The sequence below is a fragment of the Symphodus melops genome (assembly GCF_947650265.1).
Source record: "Symphodus melops genome assembly, chromosome: 13".
NCBI classification, from domain to species: Eukaryota; Metazoa; Chordata; class Actinopteri; order Labriformes; family Labridae; genus Symphodus; species Symphodus melops.
This window is the reverse complement of record NC_136703.1, coordinates 14325344-14346285: the sequence shown is the minus strand read 5'-3', so window position 1 is coordinate 14346285 and position 20942 is coordinate 14325344. Positions and strand designations below refer to the sequence as shown.

The window sequence follows — 20942 nt, the reverse complement described above, 5'->3', positions numbered from 1 at the left end:
TATGCTACCATATCTTTTTCTGATTATTTAAATATATTAAAGTGTTATTTCAGACTGTCTTACTTTCTGGTAGGCCTCTACTGTATTACATTATGAAGCTCCTGAAAGCATGGCTCGCCCATTGTCTGTTCTAGGTCGCTTAGAGGGCAATAGCAAAGCAATAGTCTCTCTTTGATTTTTGGCTTACTCATAGTCTTAATGTTACACCAACATATTCGCTTTTAGTCACAATTAGACAGTGAGAACTCTGTTAATCTCTGATCTGATTCTGAATGATTTTAGCTGCATTAGTTGTATGTACAGTATTACCGCGTGGTTTAATTTGCTTTTAAATATGATTTAAGCTTGACATGTTTAAACTTTAGATCGTTATGAAATGTTCTAGATTTAGAGGAACCTTCTTATTTCGAAATACAAGAAAGGGCCAAGAAAATGCGTTTTGATGTAATCAGTGTTTTATCACAAGCAGGGTTCAGGTGCACTTGCTCACGTCTGTTGGGAAGACCAGGGGATTGTCCTTAGATGGTAATGGATAAAACTGTGAAGGGGTGGAAGGGTCTGGTGATTTACAGCCTCTGGGAGCCTTCGAGTGCAGGGATGATAAGTAGATGAGGGTTCCAGATGTGGCCTGCTCTGTCTGAAAGCGGGATTCTTTAAAAGATAAAAGGGGAGCAGACCATGTTCGTCCTCTTCAACCTTTGAAGGCAGGGTTGGTAATTTTTAAAAACTAGCATGATTTTGAAAGTAGCATCCTCTCTGTTCTCTGTGTTCAACCACCCCTTCTCTCTGCTCCCTCAAAAGTCCCGCCCCTCTTTTAAATGCATACAGTACACAGTCCAGAAGCAGATTTCAGGTTGTGCTTTGAATGTGGGCTCGAGCATGCATGGGGTAGAGAGGCTCGATTGGTTTATGAAAAAACAAACTGTCATCCGAAATTGGTCGAAGTTGTTACAGGCTTACAGCTGCTACACATGACACATTTTCTTTGTTCCTTTTTCAGAGCACCAGATCTTAAGTACTGTCAGAATTTTAACCAAAAACCTAAAAAGGGTATCTGGAGAAAATTACTTACCCTACCTTTAAGTATGGACCAGCCCCTCTCTAAGTGTTCATCTGTCCATCTGTAAGGCCTCCTTCCTCCCTCTTCGTAGCTTTTTTACTTACATTTTTCCCCAGAATGAATTATAGCATCGAAGATTTTTTTCCAATATATCTGTCAACTTTGTATAATGAACAATTCCAGGGAGTCATTTAATATTGAAGGCCGCCTGTCTTATTGCAAAGAAAGTCCTTGTCTTCTCTTCTCTATATAAAATATATGCTTTGTACACCTCACATTAATGGAGTGAATGAGCATTTGCCATAGGCATAATTGTTTGGAATTGCAGCCTAAACATTTTTCGTGCCAGTTGAGCAAGTGTGCCGGCAAATCGTGTTCCTCAGTCTGCTGCCGTGCACCTACTGCGCGTGATGTGTGTATAAATACTTCCTTTTTTAAGAACCTGAAGCAAATTCATCAATGGTAAATGTGGAAACTAAGGTCAAATAGATTAATGGAAACTTCCTGGCACAGGGAGGATTATGAAACCAGCATGTTGAGTTTTTTTTTTTTTGTTTTTTTTTAATTGCTTTGCACTAGCATGTTAACAAAGTACAACTTGCACTGGCATGCAAAAAGAGGTTTTACTTGAATGTTACATCCTGTGTGATGTTACTCCTGAGTCTAAGAGACTTTGTGCGACTAAGGAGCCCTGTATGTAAATACGATCGCTGCTCGGGCAGAGAGCCTGTTTGTTGTTGGCAGTAAGACCCCCCTCAGTTTGTGAAACCTTTCCTCAGAGTGGTGTGAGCCGGTAGGTGTGAGAGACAGGAAGAGAAAAGGGTTTGTGAGGGCAGGGTGGTTGAATGAGGAGAAAGAGTTGGGTTCATTCACTTTCCCAGCAAATCTTTCCACTTACCAGAAGCAGAATTAGCTTGGACGTCAACAGACTCTCTGGCTCTCTGAAGAAGGGGCTCCATTAGATGGGGCCTGTTACACAACCCAACAGTCACTGTGTTGCACAACTGGCTCTCTTACTCTGGATGGGAGTCTGATCAGTGTCTACTGCTGCCAAGGTTGCAGCTGGATTTCTTTAGAGGAGTAGATACCAATGGGAGTATCACTATCCGTCTCAACTCCATTACAAACTTCCCCTGTTGTCAGAATCTTGGTTCGGATGTTTATGAGACATCTTGGACTGTTTTTTACCCCCTCCCTGTGTTCTTAGACTTTGATGTTTTTATTAGCTCACATATTTATTTTAGAGGTGAGATGCTCAATAACGTTGAGACTGCCAGTAAATCATTCCAGCTTGGAGTTGCACCACAACTTTAATGCTATGATAAAATAACATTTCACTCAATGTTTCTTTCTGTTTTTTCTGTCCCAGATCTTTTCATTACCCCGTCCTCCATTCTTTCCCAGCTTCTCCTTACACTCGGCTTATATTGTAGCGCAAAGCCTTCTGTGAGTCTTATGTGGTGCAGATCTCTCCAAACTATGTGTTTGTTGGACAGGTAAGGTGTCGCAGATGTGTAGAGCGCTGTGTCGTAGAACTTTCTTTGGCTCCATCTTTGAGTGTCACGGTTGTCTTTTTTAGGGTCTGTTGTGAAGACATTCTCTTTATAAATGTTCAACGCGAACTGCAGGCCCACTGTCATACACCCACTCATGCACCCCAACATCAAAGTCATCCTATGGATAAACTACAAAGACATGTGTGGTCACTTTGATACAGCATATGTAACGTGAGTGTGTGTGTTTGACAGTGTTCTGCTTTGAGAAGAAGTTTGGTTGCAGCTGTTAAAACACAAGGCAGTATGTATCCCCCCTACCCACAGCTGGGTCTCCCTGTGGTTTGGGATTCCAGCACCCATTTTCACACAGCACAGCCTTCTCTTAAGAGTGAGAAATATTTCCAGTGCTAACTTGGCACTTCAACTCCCCCACGCTGAGGGCAGTCGGAAATAAAAGTCTCCATCTGCAAAGCTTCCTCTTTTTAGTTTGACTTTGTAAGCAGTGGGTTCACAAAATGTTAAGCTCTTTAGTGAGAGCTGTTGCAATAAGGATGACCCCCCCCCCCCCCCGACACAAATGGCAGTTTTCTCTGTCTATACATGATTTTTGGAGTGTGATGGACAATGTTCCTAAATATGAGGTCATTTCTAATTCATGCCAAGTACGCTTCACTTCCTGTAATCCATCGCTTGATATAAACTTCATTTCTTTTAATCATTTGGTTCTCTCCTCTCCTCTTCTCTGCATCCCTCAGATGTTGAACAGATGGCTATAGACTGGCTAACCGGAAACTTCTACTTTGTGGATGACGTGGATGACCGGGTGTTTGTCTGCAACAAGAATGGCCAGACGTGCGTGACCCTGCTGGACCAAGAGCTGTATAACCCCAAAGGCATCGCCTTGGACCCGGCCATGGGGTCTGTACTTCCCCTCCAGTACTCTTGACCTAACGCTACCCGGCAGTGCTGTTTTAGCAACACAGGAGACGCATGAGAGGGGGAAAAAAATGCTTGTCTAGTGATCAGACGACGTGCTGACCAAGCGGGGAGCTGAAAATCAAAGCACTTCCTCCAGATGGAAACCTAGACGGAATACTTTTGTACCAAATATGCGTTTGCATTTTGTCTGTTTCAGGTTCCTGATACTGACAAGCTGGTATCTGATGTAGTTCTTTTTCCTGAGTCTCACTTCTCTGTTTTTTGTTTACCATTTTAAATGCATGCCTACAAGTACCTCAGTTATCGTGTCATCCGACATCTTTTTCATCATGTTTCTCCTGGGTGATCAATTTTCCTCGTCTGTGTCATTACCTTTACTAAAGTCTACTCTCCTTTGTGTGCTCCTCTTCCTCTTCTGCAGCAAAGTGTTCTTCACTGATTATGGGTCCACACCAAGGGTGGAGCGCTGTGACATGGATGGTCAGAACCGCACTAAGCTGGTGGACAGCAAGATTGTTTTCCCTCATGGTATCACACTGGACCTGGTCAACCGGTTGGTGTACTGGGCTGACGCCTACCTGGACTACATCGAAGTGGTTGATTATGAGGGCAAGAACCGTCATACCATTATCCAGGGCCTGATGGTAAGCTTTGAAGAATAAATGAACATGCGTTCATGGTCCCTACAGACTCAGTTTCTCCAGTCTGTATCATCACCGGTTTAATCCTCTCATTTTTTGGCGTTACCCTATTTCCTGTGTACCCTGCAAAAAAAGAGTCACCCTCTCCTGGAAAAAAAGTCATTTTTTTGCGCCTTGATTGATATTACTTAAAGATTGTGTGATCCCCCTTGGCAACTGCCTCTCTAAACATATTAGTCTGCTTCTAGCAAAGCTTGTCTCAAACTGAGAGTGGAGTAATGATCTTAATGAAATCAAGGTTGTGGTGGCTTGGAGGATAGTGGTGTTGTGTGTGTGTGTGTGTGTGTGTGTGTGTGTGTGTGTGTGTGTGTGTGTGTGTGTGTGTGTGTGTATGAATGGTGGGTAAGGTATCATGATCCGAGCCCATACATCATTTTGACAGTTGAGGAGAGGGAACTTCCCCTTTTAAAAGTAAAAGCTCATTTGTTTTAACAGCTGAAGTGGGTTCATTATGCTGCTTTGCACCAAATTTACACAAACACTTTAATGATCTTACTTTGTTTGTGTCTGTCTATCTTGTACCCACGTCTTCCCATCTCTCGAACCTTGCAATAGCGTGCAGAACTTACCAGACAGTTGATAATTTGTCGAACTCAAGCCATAACTTTCCAGAAGCTATTTTTACTGAGATTGTCAAAATGTTCAGCGTCAAACTCAAGACAACCTTTTGGTTTCTGTGCTTTGTTGTCTTCATGTATTTCAGATTGAACACCTGTACGGCCTGACTGTATTTGAGAACTACCTGTATGCCACCAACTCAGACGAAGGCAACCTGAACGCCAAGACCAGTGTGATCCGAGTGAACCGCTTCAACAGCTCTGACTTTCTGGTGGTGATCCGGGTAGACCGAGGAGCGGCACTACAAGTGTACCACCAGAGACGCCAACCTCAAGGTACTTGACTAGTAAAGTCCTCTCTTAGCTCTTAGCTTGACTGCTAGCTCATTTGTTCTACGCCAATTTAAAACAGTCGTCAGTGCTTGACTTATTCTGTGCCTTTGACCCCTGGTTTAGTGCGTAGCCATGCATGTGCTCTTGATCAGTTCGGGAAGGCAGGAGGATGCTCTGATATCTGTCTGCTGAGCAACAGTCACAAGACTCGCACCTGCCGCTGTCGCTCTGGCTTCAGCCTTGGCAGTGATGGCAAATCCTGCAAGAGTGAGTATCGAAAATAGAAAAATCCAATAAGAACAAAATTACATAATGACTTTCCATTAGTTCAGCTGTGATGATTGATGATGGCATTATATAAATGTTAGTTAGAAAATCCTGAACAGGAATTTACTGTATTGTAAGTTCCTTTCTTCTTCTGCAGAGCCCGACCACGAGCTTTTCTTGGTGTATGGGAAGGGTCGTCCTGGAATCATCAGGGGCATGGACATGAATGCTAAAGTGCCTGATGAGTACATGATTCCCATCGAGAACCTAATGAACCCCCGAGCTCTGGATTTCCACGCTGCCAGTGAGTTCATCTACTTTGCTGATGCCACCAGCTTCAATATTGGACGACAGAAGATTGACGGCACGGAAAGAGACACCATATTAAGAGAAGGTAAGAAGATTCTGGAAACTTTTTCTGCCCTCTTACCAAATCTTGGCTCCCACAAAGAATTCCTGTTATTCCATAGCATTTTCAATTTATTCTCTGGATTATCATCCTGCCGTTTTGCGAGCTAATAGGTTCTTTTCTCACTCCAACTTCTTTTCCTTATCTCAGGTATACACACCGTAGAGGGGATAGCAGTTGACTGGATGGGAAGTAATCTCTACTGGACAGATGATGGGCCAAAGAAGACTATCAGTGTTGCCAAGCTGGAGAAGGCTTCACAGACCCGAAAGACTCTGATTGAGGGCAAGATGAGCCACCCGCGGGCAATCGTGGTGGATCCCCAGAATGGGTGAGTCATTAGAGGGAGGAGCTATTTTATGGTTGTGTTTTTCACTAATGCAACTTTTGACTTTTAATCAGGTTACGAAAATTGTTTGCAGCATATTTAAACCTTTCAGTTATTATTAGTAATTCTACATTTGTGGGCATGGTCTGAGCTTTGTGTGTGTGGGTTGGAGGATGTTGAGTTCTCAAGGGATTTCTGTGTGGTCCCTCCTTTTTAGTTAAGTTTAGTTTGTTGTAGAATGCTCCTTCAAAGTCCAACAAAACTCAAAGCTACATTTTGACGGCTCTTGTTTTTCACAACACTGTTTCATCCCACGTGGTTTTTCATTGTGTTGACACTTTTTTTGTCTCCCAGATGGATGTACTGGACCGACTGGGAAGAGGACCCCACGGAGAGCAACAGAGGGAAGATCAAGAAAGCTTGGATGGATGGCTCCCATCACCAAGTGTTGTTGACCAGTAAGACGGTGCTGTGGCCCAATGGCTTGAGTCTGGACATCCCCCAGGGCATCTTGTATTGGGTTGATGCTTATTACGACCGTATTGAGATGGTTTACCTCAACACCACAGAGCGAAAGGTAAATGCTTGGGAACCATCTTTATCTTTATATGATCCTGTATTTGTGTATTTAATGGTTATAAAAAGTCAACAGTATATAAATGCTTAATTGTGACATCAATTTCGAGATCTTACCATTTTCTTCTCATCTGATTGAACAGGTAGTGTACGAAGGGCAGGAGCTTAACCACGCCTTTGGCTTATGTCATTACAAACAATTTCTCTTTTGGAATGAGTGCCGAGGAGGTGGCATTTACAAACTGGATCAGGCTACTAAAACAGTCACACTACTCCGCAATGAGAGGCCGCCAATCTTTGAGATCCGAGTGTACGATGCACACCAGCAGCAAGGTATAACCGTCTTGTACTCATCTAGTCTCACCTTATGGTTTGTGTAAAATATGATGGTAGTATTTTACCTTTATTCTTTGTGTGTCCTTCCTTGCAGGCTCCAATCTGTGTCGAGTCAACAACGGTGGCTGTAGCAGTTTGTGCCTCGCTATTCCTGATGGCAGGTCCTGTGGCTGTGCCGACGATCAAATCCTGGATGTCGATAATGTCACCTGCAGAGGTACTTAGCCGCCTTACCAGGATTTACCAATGATAGATGTGAAAGATTAAGGAAATTTCATATTTCTGCTGGATCTGTAAGCTAGTATACTTTTACTTAGACTCAGAGGCCAAAAAGCTTTGTTCTGTGCTTGACTCTTGTCTCATTGGCCCATCTGTTTCTTCTCCCAACCTTGATCTCATCTCTAGCCAACCCCTCCTACGTGCCCCCACCCCAGTGCCAGCCCGGGGAGTTTGCCTGCAAGAATGACCGCTGCATCCAAGTGCGCTGGAAGTGTGACGGGGACAACGATTGTCTGGACAACAGTGATGAGGCGCCTGAACTCTGCCGTAAGTGTGCCACGTCATTGTCATGGTAACACAGCAACACATAGACAAACACAAGTTCGGTTAAAGGGTCTTAGCTAATTCAGACTGACAGAGCACATGCTTTACTTTCCAAGATGGCCTCTTTTCGTGCTGTCTAATGTGACTGTAATTTTCTTGGCCATTCTTCTCATCAGATGAGAGTCAGATCCAGGGTCTCATGTTTGTCTTGGATCAGGAACTCCTGTTGACTTCATGTGACTTGACTTACTCTGATGGAAAGGATTAAAGGATTAATATTATCTTTTTAAGATTTATTTTGTGGCTTTGGAAACCAGGGAGAGAGAGTAGGGAACAACATGTGGGAAAAGAGACAAATTCCGGACTTGAACCTGGGCCGCCCGCTTGAAGGACCAAAATCACAATGACCTGAGTGCTGGGTCATCTGTGTCGCTTTACAGGATTATTTTAAGGGGGAAGCATCATATAAACCTGTATTATTATCATGTGCCATTGAGCTGGGAAAAGAGCCACACATTGGACTTGAACCCAGGCTACCTTCCCGTAGGACTATGGCCTCTGTACATTGGGAACAATGTAACCACTGGACCCTGTAAAATAATTTACATCTGTTTCCTTCCGCCAGACCAGCACACCTGCCCAGCTGACAGATTCAAATGTCAGAACAACCGCTGTATCCCCCTGCGATGGCTGTGTGATGGAGACAATGACTGCGGCAATGATGAAGACGAATCCAACACCACCTGCTCTGGTATGCCAAAATAGAAAATCTCTTTAGTTGAGAAGTTTTTCTCTGTCTTTAGATCTGTGATTTGCAAGACTTGATTGGGATTGCTGTTGTTGAGGTTTGGTTTCAAAAGGAGGCTTTAGAAGCTGTTGGCAGGCAGTCGTGTTGCAAGTAAAACATATATACTTCACTTCAAATTTAGCTTTGCCTTAATGCTGTATAACTCACTGAACTGATGCCAGCATTATTTAACATGCAGTCAAGTAATGGTCATTGTCCGTGAGTTGTTGTTTTTTTACAAGATCTATCTTAGTGTATGAAATAAACTGAAGGGCAAACCTGTTACACTTCTAAACTGCTGCACACTTTGATCCCTGCCAGCTCGCACATGTCCACCAAATCAGTACCCTTGTGCCAGCGGGCGCTGCATTCCCATCTCATGGACATGTGACCTGGACGATGACTGTGGAGACCGCTCGGATGAACCAGACTCCTGCGGTGAGTCTTTACTGCACCGTCATATTTGTTGTTTTCCTCAAGTCGCACATCTTTAGTTTTTTTGTCTTTACAACAGATGCACTCATTTTTTTTTTTAACCTTTCCACTCTTGCCCTTCTTCAGCCTACCCCACATGTTTCCCTCTGACCCAGTTCACCTGCGCAAATGGCCGCTGCATCAACATCAACTGGCGATGTGATAACGGTAATTATTATCTTCTGCTTGCTTCACCTTCGATCAAGCTGGGTTTTAAAACAATCCGGTGACTCACTATAATTCATGTTTGCTTGTGTTCCTGTACAGACAATGACTGTGGTGACAACAGTGACGAAGCAGGCTGCAGTCATTCCTGCTCCAGTGTCCAGTTTAAATGTAACAGTGGCCGCTGCATCCCAGAATACTGGACCTGTGATGGCGACAATGACTGCGGAGACTACAGTGATGAGACGCACGCCAATTGTACAAACCAGGGTACTGTACCAAACTGAAATAGCACTGCTCTTTAAACTTCTACCAGTTAAGTCGAGCCTTTGTAACATCATGTATTGTATTTCATGATGTTTACATAAAGCTTGCTCTGCATGCCCCTGCCTGTCCTTTGGTTCTTACTTATCATTTACAACAAATCCTCTCTGCACTACTGCTCAGGATGGGATTATGTTTTACGGTTATATAACAATAGAACTCATTTCATAGTCTTGTGCAAAGGTCACGGATGTTTTGACTTCTGCAGTGATATGACTTTACATGTTTAAAAGGAAAGTGTGTAACAGTTCCCTTTCATAGCATAGCACAGATTCTTCCAGATTTATTCGGAACCATGGATTTTTAAGACCTGAAATGTTTACCCAAGAGGCTTAAATTATCAATGACAGCGTTTCCCAGGAAGACCATATATGTCACTATTTGTTGACTGTTTGGGATTTTTTAGTTTGTTTTTTAAGTTCGATGCACTGGTGGATGATCTGCACACACTCTTTCACCTTTGTGTTGCATGGAGTATCTGTGTTCTGTAAAGGTCATCATAGAGAAAGCGAGGCTGATGGTGTTCCTCCTAAGATGCTTTAATCGTTTGATTTGTTCTGTGCAGCTGCTTGATGTGGAAGTTATTTTATCTGCACTTCCTGTTCCACAGAAAATGATCAGAGTGGTAACTGGTACGGAGGAGAACTTAAATCCACGCTATCATTTTGTACAGCCAGTAAGGTTGTTGCTGAAGATGCTTTTTTTCCCACTAAACACATTTTTTTGTGCGTTAAACATTTAATATATAAATGTGTTGGCTTTTTCTTGATTTCTTGTACTTTAAGCTCATTGAAATGTACTTAAAGCTCATTTGCCTCTGGCCTTAGTACTGCACAGAGGTGCCTCTATACTGTGTGTTTAGATATTGTATGGACTGTTTGATCCATGCAGAATCACAGCCAACTGCTGTCAAGTCTCAGCATGAAAACACGGGGCACAGCATGACCTGTTGGTCTAATGGGCAATCTGCGCTGTTTGCAATCGTGCATCTGACTGTGTGTGTGTTTGTAAACACTCTCTACCTTCTGCCTGGAAGTCATTAGCTGTAATAAAAAGCAATACTGTTTTCCTCCTCCTTTATATATTGTAGTCGAGTGCTGAAAGGTCTCCGGCCCATTTCCGGCTTAAGATGTGCCAAGAACTGACCTTTGCCATGAGGGGATGTGATTGTGCCAGTGCCTCATTGGTGCCTTTAATCCGCCTTTAAAAGCTGTCAGTGAGCTGCGGGAGTAATTGTTGTCTAACTTGGCTTAGTGTCAGGTTGTAAACTCATTATGACACATCTACACATGAATATCTTATTATTGTACCCTGTTCTTTCTTGTTTGGAGTGTGTAGTTATTTTTCACCAGCTGATTTTTTACGTGTGTTTTATTGCTCCTCTGAGATTGCCTGAGCTGCAAACTACATCTTCTCTGTTGGCTAACTATCACACTTTGTCTTGCCGTTTTCTCTCTCCAGCTACCCGGCCTCCAGGTGGCTGCCACGTAGACGAGTTCCAGTGCAGGATGGACGGCCTTTGCATCCCCATGCGCTGGCGCTGCGACGGGGACTCAGACTGCATGGACCTGAGTGATGAGAGCAACTGCGAGGGTGTCACCCACATGTGTGACCCGGCGGTGAAGTTTAGCTGTAGGGATTCTGGTGAGGACCCTTGTAACTAGCTTATGCAGCAAGAGGTTAAGGGTGTGATGCAACTTATTTATGATGGCACTTAGAGATGTAATGTTGTAATTAATTAAAAACTCAAAAAGCACCCTTTCGTACCTTTGCTGCGCTTAAGGAATAACTTGCTAATCTCAAACTTGATACAAAAAGGAGATATTCCTGATGCTCCTCATTTGGCTTTTGAGATTATTTTGAAATAGTTAACAATTAGAATTCAGATGTTAACCCACCGTAACTTAGAACAGTTCCCATGCAAATCCACTGACAATGGCAGTTTTATCTAATTATTATTCTAATCTTTTTTTTTTTTTTTTTTTTTTTTTTTAAGGTGCTTTTAAAAATGTAACCTATGAGTATGTTTAAGAGGATTTAAGACGATCTTCAATCCGTACCAATTAAAGTGTGTATTTTGTGCTCCGGACAGCTCGCTGCATCAGCAAGGCTTGGGTGTGTGACGGTGACAGTGACTGTGAAGACAACTCTGATGAGGACAACTGTGAGGCGTTGGTGTGCAAGTTGTCTCACCACATGTGTGCTACAAACGACTCCATCTGTCTGCCGGCAGAGAAGCTGTGTGATGGCACTGATGATTGTCCAGATGGCTCTGATGAGAAACTTTGTGGTAAGATATTTTTCTTGTGTTTGTCCTTTATCTTTCATATTTCAAAACACCACCACCCTAACAGAAAACTCTCCCATTATCTTGAGTACGCACATTCCAACACACTTCTCTCTATTTCCTGCCTGCAGACTTGTGTTCGTTGGACAATGGGGGCTGTAGTCACAACTGCAGCATCATTCCAGGGGAGGGCTTCATGTGCTCATGTCCACTTGGCATGGAGCTGGGAGCAGACAACAAGACATGCCAGATTCAGAGCTTCTGTGCCAAACATCTCAAGTGTAGCCAGAAGTGCGAGCAGGAGAAATCCAGCGTCAAGTGCTCCTGCTATGAGGGCTGGGAGCTGGAATCTGACATGGAAAGCTGCAAAAGCTCTGGTAAGGATAATGTATTTATTTACCGGTATACAAACTGAGAATTTTTTTCTCAAATGCCCTGTTTCCACCAAGCGGCTCAGTATGGATCAGTACAGTTTGGTTCGGTTTGGTTCAGTAAAGTCTAATCCTGTTTGCGTCCCCACAGCCAACCGTGCCATATTTGGTAGGCGGCGTCTCAGCCTGATGCCCATAGCCCCGTCAGCTACGTAATAGCCTGACATTATAGCAGCGTATTACCCCGCTAATCAATTAAACAAAGAAGAAAGACGCAACACAGTTAACGAAGACCAACATCCAGCAATTCATCTACTTTGCCATCACAGTGTTCCCATATGCATTTAACAGCGGCGGTGCACCGCTCCTGAAATATGACCGCCACTGCTGATTTTTTTTGTTGTTATTAAAAAGAGAGAAACGGGGAAACGAAAGGAGAGGAGAAATAACTTCATAATATTTTGTGCTATGGATGCTTTTTGTCAGGAGTGCGAAACTGTGCATTGGCATGTTTTTCTTTATTACAAAACACAATCCAGCTTTGTTTCAGAGAAGGCTGTATGCTGGGAGGAGAAATAAAGACTAAAAAACAATCAACTGTATTTAAACATGTCAGGGTTTTGTTTGTCTTTGAATGTCGCTCTCGTACAGGACCAATCAACGGACTGCAGTGTTTAGCTCCACCTTTTAGGGTTGGATCAATATACTTCGCACCCCAACAGAAGGGTACCAAAACGTAGGACGGTACGGGTCGGTAATTTGGGGAACCGTCCCGGCTTTAGCCTATGGAAACGCCACATAATGCGTGCTGTACCGAGATGAACTGAGCTGAACCGCTTGGTGGAAATGGAGCTTAATGCTCTCCATAACTGGTTATTCAATATGTATATACAGGGCTTAAGGCATCATCATGTTTCGGTAAAAAATATTTCTGAATGGGAAAAGTTAATCTCCTTAGATATTCAGCTGTTTTGATAGGAGTTGCAGACAGAGGGGAGAATTCACAGAGACCTCCTTGTTGGGTTTGGATGTAATTCTGCCACAGCAGAATTACATCCAAACCCAACAAGTGGTTTAGTGAAGCTGAACTGGTCTTTTAGATGATATTTACCGTGCTGAGACATTAACTCTTTTGTGGATTACATTTTCTTTTGTCCTCAGATCCCTTCAAGCCTTTTATCATCTTTTCAAACCGGCATGAAATCAGAAGGATCGACCTTCACAAGGGGGAGTTCAGTGTGCTGGTACCAAGCCTGAGGAACACCATCGCTTTGGACTTTCACCTTGACCAGAGCACCCTGTATTGGACTGATGTTGTTGAGGACAAGATATATCGTGGGAAACTGTCTGACAATGGAGGTGAAGCAGCAAGTTTCGTTTGTTTCGTTTTGTCTTTTTTTGTTTTGTAAAGAGTAAAACAGGGTGATTAAGTGTAAAGCTACTAAAACAGTCTCATTTCCATGTAATATATTTGTTTTTAGTGCAATCTTTTTTGTGACCAAAAGCAATTGAGCAATTCTCAGAAATTAACTCCCCCCCCTCTGGTGAATTCATGTTATTTCTCAGAGCCAAATGTTTTTAAAGATCATCTGTGGTCAGCAGAGGCGGTCTGTGACCCTGAATAAATCTCCTGGGTCATGGTGGACCGTTCCTTTTGCAAAACCCCAGGTCTCCTTGCCAATCAAGGTTGTGTTCCCAGCGCAGCACTCGGAGGGGCACACGGAAGGCTTTGTCTCCTCCTATTTGTCTCAGTACTCACTGTGCGTGACTGCAGTTAGAACACTGATGTAGAGAAGGAGGCAAAACACACTCCAGTTCCAGCTCTCAGCTCTCCAATTCACCGTTTAAATAGGGCTCATTAGCTATGACATTGGGACCGACCTATGGCTGAGCTCTGGCTGCTTTTTATGATTAATCTTTTCAGCACCTCAAAAGGACAACCAACACGACAAATATGCACAGAAAGGCTGCCAGTAACTCCAGTATTCTTTTAGGCAAACTGTGAAATGGGCCCACCCTCCATCGTTAATTACAACTGAAAGACTTTGTGAAGGACACACTTTTGGTTTACACTCCTCTGCATGATGTAATATTTCTGGGAAAATACAAAGGGGGGTTGAGCTTGTGTTGGATATTTGTTGTTTTTAGAGGTGAGTGAGGCTGGGAAGATAGAGCTGGTTAAAGCCATGCTGAGAGATTCAGCAGCAGAGCGTTCCATTCACTGACAGATTCCATTAGAGTAAAGACTTCAAAACAAATCACTGTTTATAAGGGTTTGTTTTCTTTGTGCAATGAGCTGTAAGTGCTGGCTTTTCTCCTCTTGATGAGTCAAGCCTTTACACTGAATAAGCTTAATTACAACTGATCTGTTTCTACTTAACCCAACCTCTGACATAGTAATTCTATATAACTCTATGATTAATGTTTTGAGCTTGCTTTTTGAGTTATGAAATGCGTGACGGGGCCAAAATACAATTCTATTTGAAAGTCTCTGTGTCTCATGCAGCCCTGACCAGTTTTGAGGTGGTGATTCAGTACGGCCTGGCTACTCCAGAGGGCCTGGCTGTGGACTGGATTGCAGGAAACATTTACTGGGTGGAGAGCAATCTGGACCAGATAGAGGTGGCAAAACTGGATGGGACCATGAGAACCACTCTACTGGCTGGAGAAGTAGAACACCCAAGGGCCATTGCTTTAGACCCCAGAGATGGGTAAGAAATGGATTGGTGGACTTTGAGCCAGTAGACACACTAAAAGAATATTTTAGCTTGGATATATTCCCCATTGCTGTTCTTGCTATGACTTACATTGATTTCTTTTCTCTTCAGTATTCTGTTTTGGACAGACTGGGATGCCAGTTTGCCCAGGATTGAAGCAGCATCTATGAGTGGTGAAGGCAGACGCACCATACACAGGGAAACAGGCAGTGGGGGCTGGCCCAACGGACTCACTGTGGACTACATGGAAAGACGCATCGTGTGGATTGATGCCAGGTAGCATTTTGTGACTGTTCTCTGCGTTCTCAAGGCACTGAGTTAACCCACTCACTGTTACATCAGCACTACTTTTGCAGCCTTTTTTTTTATTACTTGACATTTTTGTTTTAAATAATCATGCAGACGTTGTTGCTTGAGCTGCATGTATTTACTTAAACACACAGTATGTAGATTTAACACATTGTGCCTTTAAGCATATGCAAATGTTGTCCCCATTATGCAAAGCAGACATCACTGTTTCAATGCTTCTCCAGGTCAGATGCTATATACTCCGCTATGTACGATGGTTCTGGGCTGATTGAGGTGTTGCGAGGTCACGAGTATTTGTCCCACCCCTTTGCTGTGACCATGTATGGAGGCGAGATCTACTGGACTGACTGGAGAACCAATACTCTGGCTAAAGCCAACAAATGGACAGGACACAATGTTACTGTAGTCCAGCGCACCAACACACAACCCTTTGATCTGCAGGTCTATCACCCGTCAAGACAACCCCAGGGTAGGTTGGACACAAGTTACTTAACATATACAGAAAGACAACCTCACAGAATAGATGATTTCCCTTTTTCCGACTGACTCCCTGTATGTCAGGTGATTTGGGGTTTAAGTCAAAGGAGAATGGAGAAAATATTGCTGTTCTTTGTTAAACGCGTTGATTAAGGACTCCTACCTGCACGATAATTCTGACTTTAAGATTTGTGAAGCATGTTTTCTCCTCAGCCAGCTATTTGTACGCTACCTGCCGCCTTGTTGATCTCACTCAATGCATTTTCCCACTGGCTGGGTAGAGAATCAAAACTGTATTCGCGAGACTTAAATGTCATGTGTTCCCTCCCAGGCACATAATGATTGACAAGATGGCGAAAGATTGTCATAACTGTGAAACTGCAGCATCTTGCTACATTGAACGATTGCCATTATGTAGCCAATGGCACTCTGGATCCCAAAGGTGTCTGAGCAGCAGAAAGGTCCTGTAGTTTTAGACAGGAAAAGAGAGATGTCACTTTATTGTTGATTGACAACTGTAACTAATGCCAGTGAAAGTTGTTGACAGGGTTGGTGGGATTTTATTTATTTCTTTTTTCTTTTTCAAAACTTCTTGGGGGTAGGGTCTATTGATTGAGTGATCATGACACCCAAAATTACTCTCAACTAAGATTCTCTTGAATTAAACTGTTTGCAGCAGTCAGGAATGTATTCGCTTTTTGTGAATTTTCTGGAGATAATTCAATGTGATCTATAGAATGTTAATTATTACCCTTAAAGGAAATACTTTCCTCCTCTGTATGCTTCTCAATTATTTGGAGGTTAGTTAGAGTCAGCATTACCAATATGGTGACCGCCATCGACAGGCTTCATAACGCTTCTTCAGAAAACAGTGGGTGACGTCACTGAGACGATGTCCATGCTTTATATAGAATATGGTTTCATCTATCACATCTACTTTGTCTTTTTCCGTCTATTTCTCTCTTTAATTCTTTAACTTTTTTCATCCTTAAAGCTCCTAACCCGTGTGTCTCCGACGATGGTAGCAGCCCGTGCTCCCACCTCTGCCTTATCAACTTCAACCAGACCTTCTCCTGTGCCTGCCCTCACCTCATGAAGCTGCAGCCTGACAAGCGCACCTGCAAAGGTAAGGGCATACAAACACTCTCATTGCCTTTTTCTCTTAAAATCACTTAGGCTGAGAGTTTACTCACTAAGCTGTCACCTCTAATCCTTGTCATCAAAGGGCAAGAAAAAAAACTCTCTGTTTGCAGGAGTCTTTTCTCACGACTACCATGACTGCTGCGGTGCTCCGAGCACCCGAATGCGAGACATCAACGTCTTAAGCTGTCATCTCATGTGGCAAAGATTTGATTACATCTTCTCTGTTTGTGCCACAGGGCCCTCTTTCCTTTCCTTCTCATTTTTTTGTCATAAATAAGACTGTCAAAAGAATTGTGGTGAGGTCTTCACTTATGGTAACAGGGTCTAATGAGCGTGTTATATGACCAAACAATCCTCAACTCAGCAATGTAGCTTCAAGGATAAGTAGACTAAAAGGCATCTGATGTATTCACCATTAACACAGTCATTTACAGGTATCATAGAAGTCTTAACCAAACCCTCAATTTATCTGCTTCTTAAACTGAGTCAAAGTTGCATGAATATTTTATTTAAAGGTGTCTTGCTTACGCCAGATAACCCAGAATTAATTAAGGCAACATATCATTGGCTAATCATGTTGACCCTCTGGTCTTCCGTTTCCTGGGATATCTCTGGATTCCCCCTCTGATTTGATTGTACCAATGAGAAAAGCCCAAATTGTAAATTTCAATTAGAATGTTCTTGGATACGCAACTGAAATATCTCTAATTATCTGCATTGTTATATTTTTGTTCTTCCAGAGTCCCGCAAGTTCCTTCTTTATGCACGTCAGATTGAGATCCGGGGTGTGGACATTGACAACCCATACTACAACTACATCATCTCCTTCACTGTGCCAGATATAGACAATGTGACAGTGGTGGACTATGATGCTGTGGAACATCGCATCTACTGGTCTGATGTTCGAACTCAGACTATCAAGAGAGCTTTCATTAACGGCACTGGGATTGAGACTGTTGTGTCTGCTGGTAAGAGTGATTACAAGAATATCTGTCCATCAAAAATCTTTTAAAATCTTAAAGTTTAGAGTAAAGACCTATTAATGTGTCTGGTATCTTAAACCCTAACGTTTTTCACTTGTGGCTTTTACAATTCTCAGATCTTCCCAATGCTCACGGGCTGGCTGTTGACTGGGTTTCAAGAAACCTCTTCTGGACCAGCTATGATGCTAACAAGAAGCAGATCAATGTGGCAAGACTTGATGGATCCTTCAAGAACGCTGTCATCCAGGGCTTAGACAAGCCTCACTGTCTGGTGGCACATCCTCTACTGGGGTGAGTTTTCTGCTTACTTATTCAGAGGCTGTAGTTAGTTCAAGATAAGCATATGCTTTCTAATGCTGAAACTTCAATTAAAATGATGACACTTAATAACCAATCCTCCATTTGCTGTAATGATGGCATATGAATTTTATGACTTTATTTTTGTTTGCTTGTGGCTTTTAGTCAGAAAATAAACACTTAATGAAGGTTCAGGGTCTTCTCATCAAGTGTTTCTTTGGAAAGCTTTTCTTCTTCCCTTTGAGTCAATCAGACATTCACTTTTCTCCTTAGGAAGCTTTACTGGACTGACGGCGACAATGTCAGCATGTCTAACATGGATGGTAGCAACCACACTATAATTTTCAACAATCAAAAGGGACCTGTAGGTGAGCAGACGTAACCCCCTACTACCAGAGATAACCAACATGAAATGAGCTGTTTAACTCTACGGCTGGAGAGCAATGAGAACACATATTGGTGTAGGAGATGTAAATGTTTAAGTGCATTATCATTTATCCACATAGGCCTTTCCATTGACTATGAAAATGAGCAGCTATACTGGATCAGCTCAGGGAACAGCACCATTAACCGCTGCCAGTTGGATGGAACTAAACTGGAGATCCTGGAAGGTGTTAAAGGCAAACTCACCAAAGCTACAGCCCTGGCTATTATGGGTATGATGAAAGGTTTCAAATGTATCCCCTTTGTTTTCGAATTTGTCCTATTTGAAAATAGCTTAAATTTGCTGCTTATATTTTAATTAGTTATTACCTTAAAACCTGTAGCCCCCTGTTAATTGTAGCGTATAAAACATCCTCTCTGGTAGGTGACAAGCTTTGGTGGGCCGACCAGGGGACTGACCAGATAGGAACATGTGACAAGAAGGATGGAGGAAACTGGAAGATCTTGCGGAACAACACCTCCCCTATGATGCACATGAGGATCTATGATGAGGATGTGCAGAAAGGTAAGAATAACTCCAACTCTACTTCCCGTCAGTTGGGTTGTAATGACACACAGAGGTCAAGGTTCAGTACGTACTTTGGATTTGGGGTCACAGTTCGATGAGTTTGAAACAACAGGAATAAAGCAGCAAAACGTTTAAAATGTAAACTGCTATGTTTTGTCCTTTTATATTTTAATAGTAGTTAAAGTTATTTTTTTTATTTATTCCATTAAATGTCATTTGGAACTAAATAAGATCGTCATTAAACCGAGGCACATACGCAGAACAGAGGCTTTTTTAAAACGATGGGGATCAGTGTTTTGCCTCGCTCCAGTGATTGGCACATATGAGTGATGCCCTCTGTGTTTCCACACACATACCACACACTAGTTAAACAATGCTGACTCACCATCCTCCACCAAATCTACCACTCACACTCCAGCATTGTTGTTGTCCACAGGGAACCCATACTTTTCCCACTCAGCACAACAAATATAGCTGGCAGGTCTTCAAGCTGCCATGTTCTTCCACCTGTTTTAAGTTTACCATCTTTGTGTGTTCTTTTATGGTGGATGGCAAAGTGTTTTGCTTTCATTACCACTACCTAGGTTGGAGTGGATACTGCCTTATGTGACCAACGTTTTTGTTCTCTCAATCAAATGTTTTTGTATGACTGCATGTAATTGATAATCCTGTGTCATTTGAATGAAGTAATTTAAATTGAATTTACCAGCTTTTTCTTATGTTAACCATTTTGTACCACACTGATCATGTCTTTTTTCTTTAGCCGGTATCAACCTGTGCAGTAACAACAATGGAGACTGCTCCCAACTGTGTCTGCCCACCTCGACTACAACCAGGGCCTGCATGTGCACTGCTGGATACAGCCTCAAGACAGGACAGCAGTCATGTGAGGGTAAGACAAAGCTCCATAGATAAAGTCCCATGTACAGAAAGAATCTAGTGTGCCTAAAACTGAACTTTTTTTTTTTGGACTGTCTCTGTGCAGGTATGGGCTCGTTCCTGCTGTACTCTGTTCATGAGGGAATCAGAGGAATCCCGCTCGACCCTGCAGACAAATCTGACGCCTTGGTGCCGGTGTCTGGCACCTCTCTGGCTGTTGGAATCGACTTCCACGCTGGTGAGTAACACTAAGGGACATCACTGACAAGCTTAAGTGACATTTCAAAGCTGACATTCTCTCAGACAAGTGAGTACTCAAAGGGTGGCACATAATGCCCTTTTGTGTTTGTTTGTTTTTTCTCAGAAAATGACACCATCTACTGGGTGGACATGGGCCTGAGCACCATCAGCAGGGCGAAGAGAGACCAGACATGGAGGGAAGATGTGGTCACCAACGGCATCGGCAGGGTGGAGGGCATTACTGTTGACTGGATAGCAGGTCCACCCATCATACATTACCAGTATTTTAATCCACTTATATGTATTAAATAATCACCCTAGGAGCATCAAGCTGATGTGCTTCCCTCTTCTTTTATAGGAAATATTTACTGGACTGACCAGGGCTTCGACGTAATTGAGGTGGCCAGGCTTAATGGCTCCTTCCGTTATGTAGTCATTTCCCAGGGTCTGGACAAGCCCAGAGCCATCACTGTCCATCCTGTCAAAGGGTAATGCTTCTTGCCAAGATTTTTTTTTTTCCAGCTCTAATTGTGCTGCAGAATTTCTAAATTCCTCTGAAATACACATTTAAATCATCTCATGTGTGTCCCTGTGTGCAGGTATCTGTTCTGGACTGAGTGGGGTCAGTACCCTCGTATTGAGCGCTCCAGGTTGGATGGCACCCAGAGGTTGGTCTTGGTCAACTCGAGCATCAGTTGGCCCAATGGAATCTCCATTGACTACGATGTAAGTCCCACTGCAGACATCAACATTTCAGACCTTTCATCAACTTATTTTGTCATGACTCGGCAGAGTTCCCATATTTGACGTGAACAATACTGCAATTTTCCCCAAAGACTGGAAGATTTTTCTGCTTTTTTGTTGTGCTAACAAAGTATTAAATTACATTTAAATAAATTTACAGATTAAATAGCAGTGGCGATTCATTTTATACCAGTTAGTTTAATCCGTTTATTCTAGATTGGCATTTCTCCATGATCTCTAGAAATGAA

General features: G+C 42.8%; 1 protein-coding gene across 1 annotated transcript in view; it reads left to right on the top strand.

The window, feature by feature from the left end:
* LOC306833692 (low-density lipoprotein receptor-related protein 1-like) overlaps nt 1-20942 on the top strand; it is an 87405-nt gene that overhangs the window by 39535 nt on the left and 26928 nt on the right. The window contains exons 7-38 of the mRNA XM_079359155.1: nt 3312-3474; nt 3917-4139; nt 4900-5089; nt 5210-5353; nt 5511-5747; nt 5913-6093; nt 6445-6667; nt 6810-6999; nt 7097-7219; nt 7408-7548; nt 8171-8296; nt 8654-8770; nt 8894-8974; nt 9074-9241; nt 10757-10939; nt 11388-11585; nt 11714-11959; nt 13115-13312; nt 14460-14664; nt 14782-14946; nt 15204-15448; nt 16451-16582; nt 17340-17567; nt 17699-17873; nt 18153-18247; nt 18386-18535; nt 18688-18828; nt 19595-19723; nt 19817-19948; nt 20075-20209; nt 20309-20438; nt 20550-20676. Coding sequence (XP_079215281.1) covers nt 3312-3474; nt 3917-4139; nt 4900-5089; nt 5210-5353; nt 5511-5747; nt 5913-6093; nt 6445-6667; nt 6810-6999; nt 7097-7219; nt 7408-7548; nt 8171-8296; nt 8654-8770; nt 8894-8974; nt 9074-9241; nt 10757-10939; nt 11388-11585; nt 11714-11959; nt 13115-13312; nt 14460-14664; nt 14782-14946; nt 15204-15448; nt 16451-16582; nt 17340-17567; nt 17699-17873; nt 18153-18247; nt 18386-18535; nt 18688-18828; nt 19595-19723; nt 19817-19948; nt 20075-20209; nt 20309-20438; nt 20550-20676 — 5321 coding nt within the window. The remainder of the gene's footprint in view (nt 1-3311; nt 3475-3916; nt 4140-4899; nt 5090-5209; nt 5354-5510; nt 5748-5912; nt 6094-6444; nt 6668-6809; nt 7000-7096; nt 7220-7407; nt 7549-8170; nt 8297-8653; nt 8771-8893; nt 8975-9073; nt 9242-10756; nt 10940-11387; nt 11586-11713; nt 11960-13114; nt 13313-14459; nt 14665-14781; nt 14947-15203; nt 15449-16450; nt 16583-17339; nt 17568-17698; nt 17874-18152; nt 18248-18385; nt 18536-18687; nt 18829-19594; nt 19724-19816; nt 19949-20074; nt 20210-20308; nt 20439-20549; nt 20677-20942) is intronic.